Below are 18,559 nucleotides of genomic sequence, written 5' to 3'. Positions count from 1 at the left end.
TGCATGCAAAAAACCGTCACTGCCCTCTTGTGGAAACATCTCGAGGATCAGCGGCGTTTTCGTGGGCCCTTAAATCTCGGCTCTGTCGAGGTCTCCCACCAGTCAAACATTGCATCGGAGGGATTTAGAAACCTTTGAGAAGGTGTAGATGTTACTCATATTGCTAAGTCATACGTGTAAATGCAACTTTCCTTAAACCAAGGGAAACATAGATTTACATCAAAGTGAGGCACTGGCATCCACCAGGATTTAATTTCTATTGTTGAACTGATTTTAAAGGTTTTCATTCTCACAAAATCATTCCCACTTTAATTTAGTTCAGAAGTCCAACTTTTATTTTGACATTTAAGTTCATTCAAATGTTTATGTTTTTTCACATCTAGTTTCAGTTTGTAGTTTAGTTTTAGTTAACGATGATAACCTTGACTTTTAAGTTTTGGAGATGTTTTAAAGGAAATATTTGACAAATGGAAAGGTGCAGTACAGACACGTCTATGCATTCATTTTAGTGACTGAAATTCCAGTATTTCATTATTATGTTAATGGCTGTACAGTCAATAAGCAGCAACTAAATAAAGATTTAAAAATGAATTAAAAATAAATTATATATAGTCAGTATCCTTTTTCAGATTCCCTATTAGATCGTTATGTGTGGACAAAACCAAGGTTAAGCAGTTATACAGCAGGTTTGATGGTGAACGGGAGGATAGCAGCCCTGGATACAGACAGTGAGACATGCAAAGTAAAAGTATCAAGGATGGAGAAAGTGACTTTGATAGACAGTCCGGCAAACAGACATTCAAGGACAGAACAGAAAGTGGGGCGTATTAGCAGGTACTCTAACAGGCAAGCTGTAAACTGGAGCCACAAATTGGCAGACGCGAAGCAGCCAATCTCTTTGCCTTGGCATTACATAGACAGTCAATCATTCAATGAATTCTCTCCTTCACTGCTGAGACGCTGTCCAGCACTGAGAGGCTTTTTCCCTGAGTCACGCTGAGCTGATTTTAGAGCATTGCAAAACAATTTCTGTTGGCACTTTTTGAGATGTAAAATGTATCTTTTATTGCAGAGTTGCCTTTAAATAAATACTGACAGAGAGCAGGAAGGCAGAACTCGACATCGCTGTCATGTCAGGTATGTTAGCGATGTGAAAACAGCATTTCACACCTTTACATTTACAAAAAAGAGAAAAGTCAAGCTTGAAAGGTTTTGTTTTGGATGAAACTCTCAGAGGAGGTTAGCTGAGGTTATGAGCAGTGCATTGTGGTCTTTAAAGATATTTCACTAGCCGGGCCCACGTCCTCATTTTAGTTTTGATGGCGTTTTAGTAGATATTAGGTGAATGCTTGGACATGAATTGAGCTGCGGTTTGGGGAAGGCCTCGAAGGGGACTGGCGACGGCTCCCGGGCCTGGCAGATCCCCGTGTACTAAATAGGAATGAAGAAGTTATAGAATTGAGAACAAGGAGGGAGGGTGGGGCACGTAAACGAGAATGAACAGTTTGCAGAACTGGGGGGAACTTATATAGATGACAACCGGAAAGAGCGTGTTTGGAGGCGTGGTCCCGCTCCTGAAATTCCGATACATAATCTCCAAATCCCAACTTTCCCTTGGATATGTTGCTGTTTGTCTGAGGCCTTTTGCATGTTGAAATTTGAAATGTGCATGTTGTTCACTCACTAGCTAGACAGACAAGACCAAAGTGGTGCCTCAAAGTAAATCAACATGTTTAAGACATTACTCACACACTTCTCTTGAGATCCCACCACAGCATTTCAATCAAGTTGAGGTCTGGACTTTTTATTCTTTTGCTGCCATTCTGGAGTAGATTTGCTGCTGTGCTATAAAACATTGTGTTTTTGTCTCATCTTGTTTCATGTTTGACTCTAGAACACTTTGACCCCTCGAGGTGTTCATGGTTGACACAATGACAGCAATGTGCTCAGGTCCTGTGGGTGCAAAACAAACCCAAATCTTCACTCCTCCACCGCCGTGCTTGACAGTTGGTGTGAGGTGTTTGTGCAGATATGCTGCGTTTGGTTTTCTCCAAATGTGCTGCTGTGGATTAGAGGCAAACCATCTCCACGTTGGTCTTGTCTGTCCAAAGGACATTGTTCCACGGGTCTTGTGGTTTGTTCAGATGCAACGTTGGAAGCCATGCTGCTATGTTCTTTTCAGAGAAGAGGCTATTTCCTGGCAAGCCTTCCAAAAAGCCATACATGTTCAGTCTTTTTCTAATTGTACTGTCATGAACTTTAACAGTTAACATGCGAGCTGAGTCCTGTAAAGTCTGAAATCTAACTCTTATGTTTTTTTGCAGTTTCACTGCACATTGCACGGTCTGCTCTTTAGGTGAACTGGCTGACAGGTCAACTCCTGGGAAGATTGGACTACACCTAAATAGTCCAGACATGCAAACCAAAAAAACTTCTGTTTTTATAGAGCTGCTCATACGTACTGATCACTGATGATCAGCTAAAAGAGTGCGTTTGATTAGCGTCACCTAGCTAATACTTACCTCCCCGATTCCTGTAGAAGCAGTTAGGATAGTCCTAGTTTTTCACAGGAATGGATATAGCCATGTGGAGTTTTGTGTCCCCACATGATTTTATGTTTTGTTTTTCTTATTTTGCTAATAATTTATTGCATAACTAAGTCATTAATCCTGGTAAAATGTTTTGTATTTATAATGGTTGATCTTGTATACTGGATATTGTCTTTGCAGCTTGTACCACATACTAATCAATAATACAGTTGTTATGGTAATTACCTGGCTCTTGTTAAAAAAACAGAAGAAGAGCCAAGTTTTTAGATTTGCAACAACACTTTGTGAAATAGTCCAATGGTAATAAAGCAATCAAACTAAATAATTCAAATGTATTGTTGTTTATTGTTAGCAGCTGAGTCTTTCGTATAAAAATCCAAGAAATCTGACAAAAGGATTTCCAGAGCGAACCAGCAGATTTTATCTAAACAGTTACTTTAGCACATTTAATGAAGCCTTGGAAAATTTTACTTTCATCAAAGTATATAGCCCAGCATCACAGTATATTATCATTTCAGTAGCAAAACTGCTCAGGTTTAATGTCTGTGATGCAAAGTAACTGGAACAGGGCACGTGCCAAGTTACTGTGGATGATTGATCTATTTTGTTTTTTTGACGAGTCGCTAGATAGAAACTCAAGTTTGGGTTCATATCTCCATGTGTGGTTGGTTAAAAACAACTTAATAGTACATGAAAGGTTTCCCTTTTCCCATGTTTTGATACCAGGCTTATCTTCTAAACCATGAATGAAAATCCACTTCTTCTTCAAGCAATATTAGTATAGCTTCTTTAAATATATAAGTTATTGTTCTAAAAAGCTGATTCTAAGAGAAATGTTTGTTTTTTAATGGAATAGCCTAGATATGCTAGTCTGTGCATCATAATCATACAGTTCATGGCTGAGCTTGGCAGCATGAGCAAGATCCTCTTGTCCAAGTTCCCTTAAAAAAAAAAAAAAAAAAGGCCAACAATTATACAGCGCTTTGAGTACTCCGGGAGAGTAGAAAAGCGCTATATAAGAATCAGTCCATTTACCATTACCAGTTGATCAATAGCTGACAGTGTGGTGATGGTCGATCTTTCAGACCACCTGCATTCTCTTCACTTATGCAAACAAACATCAAACCGTCTTTACTGTAGGAGTGGCACCATGTAGACTTTATTTTCAGGCTTTAAAATCACACAGTATCTATAGTACCATAGATAAAACCAGGAAATAAATAAATCGTAATACTACAGTAGCACATTAAAAAGACACATTTCATGTTACAGGTTTAGTTTCCACCGTTACTGAGTAAGTACTTGAAAGGGGGAGATGTTTCAGTGCATACGCAGCACAACAGTGCGCATGCATGGACTGCCACACACGTGCCATGGACGTGGCCCATGTGTCCTTGAGGTTTACCTACGCCAGAATGTTACAATACATCTCACATGTTTCATTTCACTGTAATGCAGTCATTCCACAATGCGTTTGTCCATTAACTCACATGTTAACGACTGTGTCACATGTTAAAAATGTTGCGTTAAAGCATTCGCCACTTGGTTTAGAGTAGCTTAGGCCTCCTTCAAGCAGACAAAATCTCAAGTAAATCTTCAGCACGAGTCCAAAATGCGTGACATTAAATTAAGTTTCCCCTGTAAGGTGAATAATAGAGTTCAGCAGCTAAACTGTAAAAGTGGACTTCTCCACGTAGATACACAAACAGTCCCTGCACATTCCTTTCCCCCTGTTGTTTGTCCAGTTTGGGAAAACAAAAAACCTTCGCTTTTTTTTGGTGAGTCGAAGTAGATTGCAGATTGTTCTCTGTGTGCTTATGGAAATAAGGTTACTGTGTTTGGAAGAAATGTGACCACTTACCCTCCAAACCTTAAAACACTACAATAGGGAGGGAATCAGCAGTCTGTCTGCACTTGACAGGAACATGTATGATTTCAGGGTGGCACAGGCTGATCTGCATCTAGCCGTCCAGAGGTTTTCCCAGGTACACCATGGTGACTTCAGTGTTGCCGTATACTGCAGACACAGCAGGGAACAGGCAGGTTTTGGGCAGTCCACGGAAAGCCACTCCGAGAAACTCAAAACCTCTCTCAAAGGCTAACGTCTTGTCATCCATGTCTAGAATCACTCGTATTCTCTCCCCGATCTGTGGACAGGCACGGTCACATCAGGAGTTATAATCATGTTTTCACTTGTACTCTTTACACAATTTCCTTTTAAAACGTCATTTCAAATCTCGACTCCTACCTGATATTTAGGTGCATTGTTACACTGGGGGAAATTCCCGTTGACTTCTCCGTTGTGAAGCAGGTTATTGTCGACCAGGTTCCAGCCCCAGCTCTGGTCATCGCTGCCCAAGAGGGCTACGTAGCCCTGGCACTGCATCTGCGCCCGCTTCGTAGCGATACCTATCACTGCCACGGTGCCCAGGGGGCCCTCCCACCAGATTTCCCAGGCATGTCGCCCTTCCGAAAAGCCGATTTTGCCCCGCGCGCCGTCTGTGCTCTGGGCAATAGGGTTGCGGTGCAGAGTGAAGCCGTTCTTCTTCACGTAAACGTTGCGGGAGCAATCGTGGGAGCTCAAAGCATGCTGAAAGGCCTTGAGCTGCACAGGAAGACAGTTACAGTTAACAAAATCACAGACACTTGCTGGGAAATCTAAATATTTGTAAGGGGAAAAAAGTTCTGTGAAGCATGCATACAGAAGAAGAGACATGCTACTCCACTTTCCATCTCGCAGGACGCTCATTGCACCATTCAGAGGTGCAGAGCTCAAATATTTTTCATAAGAATGTAGGTCGTGTTTCTAAAAACACTTTGGAACAAATGAATGAGCGTCCTTAGATTGACATTGGACACAGACAAGTTGTTCTCATTCAAACCTTACTTTCATGCCATCAACACTCCTATAAACAGTCTCCATACACAGACTGCTTAGAACAAGTTTTGTTCTATTATGCAACAATAGACTGGAGAGTCAATTCAATATGGACTCCAGTGATAAGCCCAATGGCAACAAAACATCTGCTCTACACCTGCTCAGTGTGATCACCAACTGAAAGACAATAATACAACAAGCAGGATTCAGTTTTATGCCCGTTTATGTCTTATATTTCATTGAATACGTTAAAAAGCACTAGATTACGCTGACATTCAGTAATGTTTATGGCTACATTGTCCCTTTGTGTAAAGGCATAATCAAACAGGTAACCCCAGGATAGAGGGATGTGTACTGGTAAACCTACTTTGCCCTTGTAGGTGGGCAGGTTACAAAGGATGTCAGACCGCAGAGCCTCGTCGCTCAGAGTCCGGCTGCAGAGGCTGCGCCACACCTCGCTGTTTTCATCCGCCAGGATATTGTTCCAGTGCCAGCAGACCAGCGAACACCGCATCAGGTCAGTCAGCTCCAGGTAGGAGAAAACATGCTCCAAAACCCTCGCTGGTAGCCTCCCCGCCACCCCTGCGCCTCCTCCGGCTGCAGCCGCATATGGAGAGCCGGTGGAGCTGCAACTGGCTGCCGCTGCTGCGCCCAAGCAGGAGGAGCCTCCTCCCCCACCCGCCGCTCCAGACATTATGCCCCTGCTCTTCACCGACGACGCCAGCTGAGCGAGTAGTTTCACCGTACACCGCAAGACGGTTCCTAATATGAGCTCGGCAGCAACATTTTTAACCTGTGAAAAACCCACACGTAGATCGCGCTAAAACCACAACAGTATACGGACCCGACTCTTCCCACTTCAATGGCTGAATGGAAACGATGCGTCAAGGTCCTCAAAGGGCACGAAGCACTAATTGTCCCGTTGTCACAGAAACGCGAAAATTATTTCGGAAGAAACAGTGGTCAGTTTAAGAAGTAAGCAAAGTCTCCCGAGTCCGGAGACGACGAGATATTAGATAAAGCAACAGTCACGCTCGAGTCAAATAAATTTTACCGCCTGCAAGGACCGCAGAGCCGACATAATGAGTTCAAGGAGGGTTGCTACACAGTACTGTTGCAGTGTTGCGATACTGGACGTTACACCGCTGCAACGTCAAAAGTGTTGTGATTGTGTCGCAAAAAATACGAACCGTATTAAAAGACGATGCAGTTGTTTACCAATAAAAGGCGTTATCTGACCTGTTACGTCATGTTGGTTGGATTTGATAATTATTTTCAGATCGTGTTTGACGGAAAACTAATGATAATAGTTTAAAAAGAACTACTGGTGTTTTCATTGTTTAACATGGGATTTACACGTTGTTGAAAGAAAACAAAACCGGCATCTTATATAAAGTAGACTATATTATTTTATTTTTTAATTTGTATACCACGTGACACCACGGAAGTGACGCGGGGTGCTCAAAAGAGTTAAGCAAAGCATCTGGGAGCAAAACAGCAGTTAGCTTTATTTCATTTTAACCCACAAGACCGGAGAAGGTGACTAACTGACGGTCAAAGCAGCTAACAGTAAGTTGTTGTGGGTTTTTGTTATCGGGACATAAAGATATGCGTGTTATCTGGTAACGGGACAGGCTGCACCGCTTGACACAGCTGTCTGGCTGCCTGCCTCCTGTGCTATGCGGCCTGCTTGACGAGCTGTCCCCCATCTGTCTGCTGTCCGGGGACACTCCGGCGGCTTCGCGCGGTCAGACAGGTGATTAGCGGGTCAGCGTGTAAAGCAACGCTCACCTACGGCGCCAAACAGGCTAGGCTAACTGCAGGTGGTGGAGATCGTGAAGCTTGTGAGCTAAGCTAGCTGATGGTAACAAAGCCCCGCTGCGTTCACCTTTCCAAATTCTTCTACTTCAGGTTGCCATCTTAATTTTTGCAGGCGACGTATCGAACGTCATGTTTTGAGAGGGCACATGTTACTGCCGAGGGTTTGTGCTTGGAAGGTGAAAGCAGCCTTTAAGACTTACCGATGAGCAGCACATATTTAGATTTTAGTCTAAGAAAACATCCAGGAAAAAAAAAAAACACCAAACAAACAGAAACGCATAGCTTCACACCTCTCTCGCCCCTGTCGTCCGCTGTGTTTGGGTGAAAGAGTATAGTTAAAGTAACACAAATAAAGCCGAATTGCTAAATTATGTTGTTCCTCTCTCTCTCTTTGAAAATTTGAAGTTTTGATTAATTTCAGTTTCCTATAGAGTCAGCCTATCAAATAAACTGGAGTTAAATCTGGATTCAATTGTAGCGTGACTGTGCTTATAGCAACCCGAGTAAGTGTAATTGTGAATTTATATTTACCAGAGTCCATTCACTTTGAATGAGCACCTTGTAACGAGGTGGAAAGGTTTTTTGTGTTTTTGTTTTTCATGCTTAAGTTTTTATTTTAGCTACCGCTAGGTGGAAGCACAGATGCATTAAAATCAACCCAGGGACCGTCATGGGAAGCAAAAGTCATGGTTTCTTCGGGAAATGCGCAAAGAAAGCTGTAAAATGTAATAACAATAGTGATGCATTTTGTTTCAGGCGCCTTTCAAAACACTCAAGGTCACCTTACACACGGTTTAAAGAGATGTTCTGATGCGAGAGGGAGTTAGTGATATGGATATTTGCTGGGAGGGAATTCTAGAGGCCGAGAGCAGAGCCAACTCATGATCGAGACCCCATGGTAGAAGGAAGAGGAGGAGATAGCATCGTGTTAACGTGGAGTAACATCTCTGAGGAATGTTTATAGCACCTTGTTAAATTTAAGGTTTGACCCGAACAACAGAATGGCATCAAAAAATGCAAAATGAAAGGTCTAGCTGAGTGTATTCATTTTCCAAAAATGTCTTTTACAAACTGCTCACGAACATTGTACAATGACTAGTTGCGCTCATGTCTTTCTGCTTTAGACAGTGCTGAGAGCATTAGGAACCATGTTGACACCATTTTTAAAAATAGCGCAAGCACCTTCTCTGCGTTGTTTATTATCAAACAGAATATATAGTAATGCCAATACAACTGTAATAGGTGCACGTCAGCACACAATGTCAGAAAATGCTTATTAGTCTAGTCTTCGCTTTTTTGTTACCGTGACCTTGCAAGGTCATATCATGCAGACCGCTGTCAGTCAGCTGTGTCGTTGGGTAAAAGTAGTAGTTTGTGCACATGCCATCACATATAAACGTAATGAAATGTGACGAATGGGAAAGCTACAGTAACAGCAGTCTAATAAATGGAGAGTATGTCAAAGTCTAAGCTCTAGAGAAAGCACACCAAACCAGTCGACATGCTTAAGGTTTCTGAAAGCAGAACTGAAGGTTTTGTTTAAACATTCTGAGGAATCTTTTCACAATCACTGTGCTGTTTTTGGAACAACAGGGTCACAATCGACAGCAACAGAAAGCTTCATATTCTCATGTCCATCCTTTCCACAAGAGCTCTGCTGGCACACAGATCAGCAGTTGGTTTCCATGCATGATTGCATCATTCCAACCTGTCTGTGCTTCTCTTATTTACAGCATCTGCAAGTAGACAGCCACAATGAACCCAGTATACAGCCCTGCACCAACAGGGGTCCCCTTTACCAACACTAAGGGTATAGGTTATCCAGGTAACCTGAAGCATAGTGGTTTAAGAAACAAGCATAATTACAAGAAAATATCTCCCAGCATTGAGAATACTATTATATTCTTGTTTTGTTTCTGGTTTTGGCAGCTGGATTTCCTCTAGGATACGCAGCGGCTGCTCCAATGTACACTCCCAACATCTACGCAGGAGCAAACCCAGGCTTCCCTAACGGTGAGAAGAAAGTAACGATGAAATCTGCCCAAGTTTATCTGATAGATCTTGAAACACATCTTCCTGATGCACTTCAAAAGAGTCAAATTGTTCCATCTGACTTCTTGATTTGAATTAATTATAAACATAACGTAATCAAGAATAAAAGTTCCAAAGAGACTCTTAATAACCCTAAAAAGTGTGTGCGCTTCTCTTCTATGAGGGTCCTGTTTTACTGAGCTGCACAGCCAGTGTTTCTTCCAAGCTTCAGCTATTTTGTCCCAGAACAAACGGCCCTAATATGAGCCGTCTTCCTCCCTCTCCAGGCTATGCTCAAAGTGCTCCCTTCAAAGTGTCCTGCTCTCCCAGCACAGGGACCGTCCCACCGTACTCATCCTCCCCAAACCCCTACCCAACTGCTGTGTACCCTGTCAGGAGCACCTACCCCCAACAGAACCCCTATGCACAGGTCAGTCCTTGCTGTATGTGTATATTTTTAATAACACGCTGCCCCTCTTCATCCAGTCTCAGTGCTTGAGCTGTAACGTGTGGTTGTTTGTCCACCAGGCACTAATACCTTCACAACAACAAGGCCCTTACTACACACAGGCTCTGTATGCTCCACCGCCTCATGTCATCCATCACACGACAGTGGTCCAGCCCAATGGGATGCCTGCAGCGATGTATGCCCCGCCTATCCCTCCTCCCCGCAACAACGGTGTCGCCATGGGCATGGTAGCCGGCACCACTATGGCCATGTCAGCTGGTGAGCTGCAGCAGTTTATTGAATCTTATCCAGGATACAAATGTGTTCGATTTGTAGTTTTACCTGTGGCTTTCACTCCTCAGGAACTTTGTTGACAACTCCATCACCAGCGCCCGTCGCTCCCCACCCAGTCACGATGCCCACATATCGGCCTCCTGGCACACCCAGCTACAGCTACGTGCCCCCGCAGTGGTGAAGAGAGAGAAGTGTGAGTATGTTTTAAAAGCATCACAAGTTTGGTCAAAGGTGCAGATTAAAGGTTTATGTTTACACCCGGTGTTCTCTCTGCAGGTCCGGAAGATGGTAGATATGCATTCACACTCCAGTGTTTTTCTCTCGTGGTGACGACCTGCCCCGCCCTGGCAGCGTCCGCTACCAATTCTTCTTCTTCCAGCATAATGTGAATCTAAAACCCAACTACATAGAGTCCCATTTGGATAAGGGGGTGACAAATAGGCCCATCCCCACAACCCCTATTAATGGAATAAGGCTGCATTCCATACCCCCACACCCCCACCCCCTCAACGCCAGCACCTCTACAAACCTGCTGCATATCTCACATCAAACTGCAAAGCCTCCATGCAAACTCTATGTGGACTCTCATGCAGGTTTTTATAGCTTAAATTCGTATGTAGTGAAAAAGGAGTTTGGAATAGTTTTTTTCTCTTTAATTTGGGGGATTAAATATGATGTTGAATGCATGTGTATATATAGATTTACAAAGTAATGCTAGCTCAATTCTCCCTGCTGTGACAGATGCAAATTCAATAAAAGGCACAAATCCAAAGGAACTAAGAAGAAAAAAAAAAAGAGTAATAATCTGCAATGCTGAATCACCAGTGACTATGTCTTAAATGTGAAAGAAAAAAAACAGACGAGAAACGTTTATTCATGCAAAAACATACCTGCGCCGTCCATCACGGGCCAAACTGTACTATTTTTCACCGCTTTGTGTTTAGGTAAGTGGTTTTTATCATTTTCTTTCAGTGATGCAGTGTTTGCATAATGTCTTACCATTTTTGTATTGTAGGAACAAAAGATGGGACTTTGAGTTTGTGCCTCTGTGACTGGTGGCCATTCCAACACTTTTACTTTTTCTGGCCTGTTAAACTTTCTTCTTTTTCTTTTAAACAAATGGTGTTTCAGTTTCTTTTTTCCCCCCAAAAGTCTGAAGCTGCTCCTGCTTGGGTGATATATGATGTATTCACTTATTTTAGCCAGAAGTGTTCTTGGTGGGGAACAAGTATAGGAAGTTATTAGAAGTCAATTGCACCCATTTAATAAGAGTGGATGAGCAGGAAGTGTGTGTGTGTGTGTGTGTGTGTGTGCATGTGTGTGAAAGCGGGACTCGAACGGAAACCATTCTGAATGGTGCCATACAGTGCAACATGCTTAGAATTTTAGACTTACATGTCACTCTAATGAATTTACTCTTAGGCAGATTTGAAGCACTACATCATTAAATCACCGCTCAACGTGGACATGTTAGGGCACCGTAATGATATTAAACTCCATTTGTGAATAGCACTACTGAATGAAGGCACTAATTCCAAACGGTTTGTAAAAGATATTTGACTTTTTCCGACATCGCTCGCTGTCTTACCTCAAGTCTCCAGGCTAAAAATCCACCAATGTCACTGTTTCAGACATGCTTTTCTATGTTGCCTCGGTCACCTCAGTTAAACATGTTTTGTAAATGTTATTTTTGTGACTTTGGTTGCTGTTTTGTATTCTAAAGAAAGACCAAAAATAAAAACAAATATAAGAATAACCTGTGTTGTGCATGTCTTCTCACTGGGTGTGTTGGGGCAGCCAGAAATGATGACAAAATAAAGAAGAACATGAAACAAAATATATGCTGGACGATTCAAACTGGTTTGAAAGGCAATATTTGGTATGACAATTTTTTTTATGACCACATGACATGCCACATTTTCAGGTAATGGCTCTTTGGGAATTTGTATTTTAAACCTGGAACTCAAAATATAAAGAAACAAGGGCCGACTCAGGACTTTTACACAGTTCTGATTATGATATTGTACTGTAGTCCCCATGGCTCTGTTCTATATTATAGATTTTAGACATTTTATTCTTAAAGCTACTCATTGGTAATTGAGGTCAAGTCAAACAACTTTCTGTAACTTAATTTCATAAAACAATATTTTAAGTATTATCATTATTATTGTTGTTTGGAGAGAAGTAGTATCATAAACCACTGGCTGCTGTTTAACAGAGGATGGCGTCAAAGCTTTCCTACGTCAATTGGAAAACGAAGAAGAAGATTTCCCAGCTTGCAGTTCGGCGCGCGAATTTGGATTTTGTTATGGTCAAGCCGTAGCCTGTATGGCTCAAACATGGTACTGTACTGTTAAACGTTACTCTAACCATTTTTCTCTTTGACAGAATATCCTAGTTTTTATTCTTTAGACGTGTCGGTGTAAGTCTGAGTCTGTTTGCGGCTGTTTTCTCGTGAGCTCGTGTCATTAAGTCTAAACTTTGCATTTATTTCTTAATTGTAGTCTAAGTGGTTATTGGGAGAACAAGCTAAAAGACAGAGGTGAAGTTTTATTAATGCTTGTTCTGAAAGCCAATAAACAATAAGTAGTAAACACGTGAGTGTTGAGGGGGTGAAAGTTATTATTATTATTATTTAGCTAATTAGCACTAAGTTTATGCGCTCGTCTGCGCGCGCCATGTAGCAAAGCTAAAGTAGGCTTACATTGACAAGTGCGAATTAACATTAAGCAACACTAAAATGAGCTGAAAGAATTAATTTATTGTTGTGAGGCAAACACGGTTGATTTGCGTTGGCAGGAAGCGAGCAGAGATACGCTTGTAGATAGTTTTGGAAACGACAGGAGCAGCGGGACAGCCAAATCAGCTGATCGCTTTCAAGACTTGTGGAGGCAAATTGGAGAGTGTCACCAAAATGCACTTCAGGGTAACTGACAGTTTGATCTCACCACGTTCATGCTGGCTTTCATATCTATAATATGAAGTTCAGAAGCTAAATGAAAACACATGTCATCATTGCACTTGTTGCTGTTTCTAGAATTGGAAGCAAAAGTAAGCAAGCTGAAAAAGGAACGTTGCCTGTGAGTATGTTGTGTCATTTTGCGTTTAATGAGAAAGACACTTGAGTCTTAGTAAGTTATGTATGAAGGGTAAAGTGATGTGTTTGTCCTCTACAGAGATGCGCAGAGGCTTGAAGTGTTTTACAGTCGAAACCAGCAGCTCAAGGAGCAAAATAAAAACCTGCAGGATGCCATGGCTCTCCTGGAGGAAAGGTAATTTACCCAAAGATGAATGCACGTGCACTCCACTGTTATTCCCTTTGTAGCAAATGCTTGTTTGTTTGTTTGGAATATATGTGTCTCGTTGAACCTCTGTTAAATTCTAACTATAACTTAGGATGGGAGAGCTGCAGTTTGGCACTGATGTGGGATTTCTAATTAACTGGAGCAACATGATACCAAAGACAAGAATAACCTTTTCTGATTCATTGTATGGGTGCTTCAGATTCCCCCGCAGACTGAAAGTTAACAAGATTTAATGTGTTGCATTAAAACGGTGTGAAACAAAGATTGCCAGCAGTGCTTTCCCTTTCCAGGCTTCGAGCAGCAGAGTGTGATCGATGCTCCATCTTAGAGGAGAACATGAAAAACGGTCAGCAGCAGAATCTGCGTCTTATCGAGAAACTAAGTGAGTGTTTTCATTTCAGTGTCCAACAGCCATTAATAGCCCTCTCTGATGTGCATACACATATGCAGATGCAATCTTTCACAACAGTAGTATGTTATATAATATGATGAGTAATATACTAGAATAAATGTGAAAAAACCCTAAAAATTCTTTAAGATTCTCAGTTTGTTTAAGAACAGAGAAAAACATGTTCTTTGCAAACCTTTGTTCCTCAGAAAATGAAAGAAACCTGCTGGAGGATGAAAACAATAAGCTGCGAGCTGAGCTGCAAAAACTGAAGAGTTCTCGGTAAGCTGTGTCGCATTAATGTTTTTGTTCACGAGAAAAATATGAGAAATGTTTTAAAAAGTTAAAGCAATAACTTGAAGTACTTTGAAGTTTATCAGTATCTCGCATCATGGAGGAAGTTTGACTCTTTACAGACTTGCTTCAGTTTATTGAGGTCTGGATTTTGACTGGGCCATTGCACAACACCCTGACTCTTCTGTTTTTCAGCCATTCTGTTGAATGTAGATTTGCTGCTTTGATTCAGATCATTGTCTTGTTGCATGAGCCTGTTATTGCCAAGCTTTAACCGTCAGACGGATGACTTGGAATACTTTGGTATATATGGGAGTTCTTGGATGACTCAGACACATCAAATCATCACCACTCCACCACCGTGCTTTGTGGTGATGTATTTGGGTTTTGCCAAACACACCCCTCTGCATTATACGTACACGTCTTCAGTTTGGTCTCGTCTGTTCCAGTAGTCTTGTGGTTTGTTTGTGAGCCTAAGCTTTGCCTTCATGTTCTTTTTAGAGAGAAGCAGCTTTCTCCTGAAAATAAGCCATCCCTGTTCATCGTTTTCTGACTGTGCTGTCATGAACTTTAACATTTACACACTGAGACCTGTAGAGTCTGAGATGTAACCCCTGCTTTCTTATTTTATTGTATTTCTTTTTACAGTTTCTGAGCATTGCGCAGTCTACTCATCAAGGTGTCTCTTGACATTGATACATCTGTCTCACAGAGACTGTTCTTCATTTGGTTAGATATTGTGAACGGGTTTTTCTTAGCCAATCATCCACTGCGCTCATGTACTTAAGATGTCTTCAGTTGTCTTTCATGTGTTTTGGTGTTGCTGAGCCTGGTTTGTGCATTTATTCTTTTTACAAATGCAAGTTTATTCTACTGCTCCGATAGGTTTATTTTGGTTTTATGGCTTCTTCCGTTTGCGCCCAGATTTTAATTAATTAATTTTTTAACCTCATATTAAAAGTTCCAGTGAAAAGATACTTAATAGATTTTAAATATTTAAAATGGGGGACTGTGTCATGATTCCTGCAAATAGCTGTAAACAGTGCAATACTTTTGTTAAACCTCTTGAATTAAAGCTTCTATAAAAATGTGTATCACCTACATTGGTCAGACATTTCAGGAGTGAACAATACATTATCCCAAGCTGCTACTCAGTATTCTTATTTTTATGTGTTTATAAGCTTTTTGGTGCTAACAGTCCCAGTTTCTTCTGTGGCCCCTTGGGAAAATAAATTTCCCCCCTCAGTAGGCTTGTAGGTTCAGGTTCGGTAAGTTTTAAAGTTTCAGTTTCCAGTGAAGCACTACACGTGTGCTTTTCTTTTCAGGTCTGAATCCAAGGAGGCCTCACCCGCAGAACAGGAAGAGGGCGTTATTCCAGACTCCCCGATCTTGCCCAGCTCACTGCCCGTGGTAAACAGATTGAAGAAACAGAAAAATAACGACCAAATGAAGCGTGTGCGCTATGCAGAGGTGCCTCTACCACAGTCTAACAATTCGCTCTTCAATGGTCAGTCCTCTTTAAAGTAGCTTCCTCTTCGTCACCTGTCTGAAGACACAAACCAGTTTTCTAATCTAAATTCTTTTTTATACAAAGATCCTGAGGGTGCCACAAAGAATCCTGGAAGAGCAGAAGTGCTCGTCCCTAACACCTGTGAAATGGACGCGTCGCAGATCTCAAGTATGACTTCATCCATTATTGGTCTTCCGTAGATGCGATCATGAGCGTGTTGCTGTTAACATGTCTGTTTCCATTTTCAGACGATGTGACTGAAGATGAAGAAGAGGCAGCAATTGCAGAAACTTGTGGCCTTGAACTTATTGAAAAGCAGCAGATGGTGTGTATAAGCAGGATTTGAAACAAATGATGATCTAATAAAAATGTAATGTGATCAGGCTTTAATAAAAACGAATCTTAGGTGTGATCAAACAGATTAGCTCTCTTTCTCACCTTAGAATCTCAGGAAAGCCCCAAGCCAGCAAAGAAGCTTCAGCACTCTCTGGAAGCAGGACGTTCGTTTAAAGTAAGCATTGAGACATCATCTTCTGCTGTGGCAGACACCTCCATGTGGAAAAGAGAAAAAAAAATAACAGTTCGGTGCTACAGTTATACTTGTTTCCCTCTTCAAGGCCTTGCTTCTTGTCCTCTTCATCCACACTGATGCATAGTCCAGACTCAACATCTAAAGGGTCCCCATCTCTTCTCCCATGCATCAAACGGTTTGCAGAAGGCGGCAGTGTTTGCAGGGCAAAACGGGTGAAGGAGGGAAGTCCAGAGGTACAGGAACGCAGTCAACGAGGACTCCAAGAAGACGCGGACAACCAGGAGGAAGGCGAACACCTACAGCGTGAACAGATCAGCCAGACTGCCATATCTGTGAGCAATCCAAGCATCAAGAAGGAGCAACTAGATAGGAAGGCAAGAGAAGGCAGTAACATCATTGTCAAATTTTAACCACGTTTAGTGTCCAGGCTGTTTAATTAAATGTAAGACAGAAATATAGAGTTTCAAGGTGCTTTTTATATCACACAGGTACAGTCAGGACATAATATGAGCACCAGCCAAAAGCCAAGCACTTCTTGTAGCAGTCCTGCTTTCAAGAAGCCAAAAATGAAGGTTAAACTGGATGCAGACGGGAAGAAAAGAACCCCTGTGCAGGATCTGAATGCTTCACAAGGCCAGCGTGAAGCTAAAGATGGTGATTTCTCTTCAGCAAAGTCACTTGAAGGACATGCGGATATTTCTGATTGTTGTACAGTTTGAAATGCTCCTCAATAATATTCAGTTAACTTGAATGTGGCTGTGTGTTCCAGCTGATAGGAAGCACACAGTGGAGCCTACATGGAGCGTCGATCCTGCGCTCGCTCTCTCCATGTACGACAGCGAGTGGAAAGGAGACGAGGTATAGTCACGTGATCTGCTCTGCTGAACAACCTTCACCCTCAGCATGCACTATACTGTAAGCTGGCTCGGGGCCTTTGGGCTTGGCCATATTAGGAATATCCTCTCTTATTAACATCATCCAGACCTGGGAGTAGAAATGCGAGTGCTGAGGTTGATCTGAAGCCTGAGTTTTACTTGTACATATACTGACCTCATTATTTTAAACTGTGTCCCTATTTAATGTGAGCGTTCATCATTTTAACATTATTTAAACTAAATCTATTCATTGCACACGTCGTTGTGAGAGTCTAACACAGGTTTTGTGCGTTCCAGGAAATTGATGAGCGGCAGCATCATGTGGAGATGGCAGATACAGACTGCACCTGGGTCAGTCACAGCTTACTTCAGCGTCAAAGAGAGAAGGACCGAGACAGAGGAGACAGTGTGTTCGGTGAATATACACGGCAACACTTTTTTTCTAAAATATTTAAAATATGCTGATTTAAACTGTTAGTAATCTCAACTGTCCCTACTTCAAGGACTCGGTGAAAAAGCAAATGACAGCTTGGATATGATGTTCGACACAACGGCTTACGGGGAGTACAAATCTTGCAACAGTTCACATCTAGGCCAGAGCCAGCCCTGTGACCGTGATGATGATGAAGAGGAGGCCATTGGTGAGCTTTCAGATTGAAAGAAAATGTGTGCAATCTAGATCAGTATTTTCAGATATCTATTCGTAAGGTAAACCCTGTGTTTTTTTTCCCCCCCTAAATTCTCCAAATAAGGAGATCCTCCTGAAGACAGTGCATGCCAGTCTAAAGCACGGTAAGAAACTGATCAACCTTTTCAGGTGTTTATCTGAAGATGATCATGTTTGCTGGTCATTGTCAGTTTTCCATAACCTAGATCTGTCTCTGGATTAGACACCCAGCGTTTGCACATGTAGCAGTCGTTCGCAAAAAGGATGAGAGAAGAAAACTGAAGGGCACTACCTGCAAGGAATGTGAAATTGTAAGTATTCTGAGTACTTGAGTTTAATAAAACTGACACACTGCTTACACTGATCCTATTTTAAATAATTGTTTACCTGCAGTATTACGCCCATCTGCCAGAGGAGGAAAAACAGAAAAAGCTGTCTGCTTGCTCAAGGCATCGTTTCCTGTACGTTCCTCCATGCACACCTGAAAACTTCTGGGAAGTTGGATTCCCATCAACGCAAACATGCATTGAGAGAGGTAATTTAACAGTTATGCACTGTAGATTAAAGCAGTAAGGGCAAAACATTTGAACCCATTTCTCAGCAGGACCATTCTTCATCCTGTCATGCTTTTCAGTGCACGAGAGAGGATTGTACTGTCTTTAATACTAGGATGTGTCCTCTGTTGTAGGTTACATCAAAGAAGAGAAGAATCCTGAGGCGCGCTTACGGAGGAGGCAGCCATTAAATGCTCTATTCTCACCGAAGCGAAACAAGGAGGAGAAATAAAAATGTCCATCTGTAAAAGAACTGATGTTGTGAAGAAGGTTGCCGTTGTTTCCTTTCTCCCCTTCAGTCGTTCTGACTTGTGTTTTGTTTTTTTTAAATGTTTTTTGTGCGGATAGTTTGGATGAATAAATAATTGTTTCTATGGAGTGTTGGGATTGTCACAGTTCATCTACAAATAAGT

The 18,559-nt window shown here is 41.9% G+C and overlaps 3 protein-coding genes across 4 annotated transcripts; 2 read left to right on the top strand and 1 right to left on the bottom strand.

Annotated features, from left to right (window-relative positions):
* Positions 1-3,679: 3,679 nt before the first annotated feature.
* fbxo45 (F-box protein 45) lies at positions 3,680-6,858 on the bottom strand. Its single transcript, XM_085286480.1, has 3 exons — positions 5,795-6,858; positions 4,798-5,154; positions 3,680-4,696 (listed from the first exon to the last, which is right to left on the bottom strand). Exons 1-3 carry the CDS (start codon positions 6,119-6,121, stop codon positions 4,511-4,513), a joined length of 870 nt encoding a protein of 289 aa, XP_085142606.1. The 5' UTR covers positions 6,122-6,858; the 3' UTR covers positions 3,680-4,510.
* Positions 6,676-11,777, top strand: fam168b (family with sequence similarity 168 member B). The gene is made up of 7 exons (XM_085286481.1): positions 6,676-6,996; positions 8,982-9,073; positions 9,178-9,261; positions 9,567-9,709; positions 9,808-10,006; positions 10,090-10,214; positions 10,298-11,777. The coding sequence occupies exons 2-6, from the start codon at positions 9,004-9,006 to the stop codon at positions 10,200-10,202; spliced, it is 609 nt and encodes a 202-aa protein (XP_085142607.1). The 5' UTR covers positions 6,676-6,996; positions 8,982-9,003; the 3' UTR covers positions 10,203-10,214; positions 10,298-11,777.
* Positions 11,778-12,228: 451 nt separating this feature from the next.
* Positions 12,229-18,524, top strand: rbbp8 (retinoblastoma binding protein 8). Of its 2 annotated transcripts, none has more exons than XM_085286475.1 (19): positions 12,229-12,363; positions 12,821-12,947; positions 13,059-13,101; positions 13,198-13,293; positions 13,617-13,708; positions 13,924-13,996; positions 15,334-15,515; positions 15,603-15,686; positions 15,767-15,843; positions 15,962-16,029; positions 16,136-16,424; positions 16,539-16,704; positions 16,820-16,908; positions 17,223-17,340; positions 17,429-17,566; positions 17,681-17,717; positions 17,816-17,903; positions 17,986-18,127; positions 18,281-18,524. In XM_085286475.1, the coding sequence occupies exons 1-19, from the start codon at positions 12,361-12,363 to the stop codon at positions 18,376-18,378; spliced, it is 2,010 nt and encodes a 669-aa protein (XP_085142601.1). In that variant the 5' UTR covers positions 12,229-12,360; the 3' UTR covers positions 18,379-18,524. The 2 variants fall into 2 exon arrangements, with proteins under 2 accessions (XP_085142601.1, XP_085142600.1); XM_085286474.1 differs by having other exon boundaries at positions 17,678-17,717.
* The last annotated feature ends 35 nt before the right edge of the window (positions 18,525-18,559 follow it).

This window comes from Mchenga conophoros, linkage group LG9 (assembly GCF_057382185.1).
Source record: "Mchenga conophoros isolate Kocher_MC1m ecotype Shallow Benthic linkage group LG9, M_conophoros_male_GT1.1, whole genome shotgun sequence".
Classification (NCBI taxonomy): Eukaryota; Metazoa; Chordata; class Actinopteri; order Cichliformes; family Cichlidae; genus Mchenga; species Mchenga conophoros.
The sequence above is the reverse complement of the archived record's forward strand: the minus strand, read 5'-3'. Positions and strand labels throughout refer to the sequence as shown.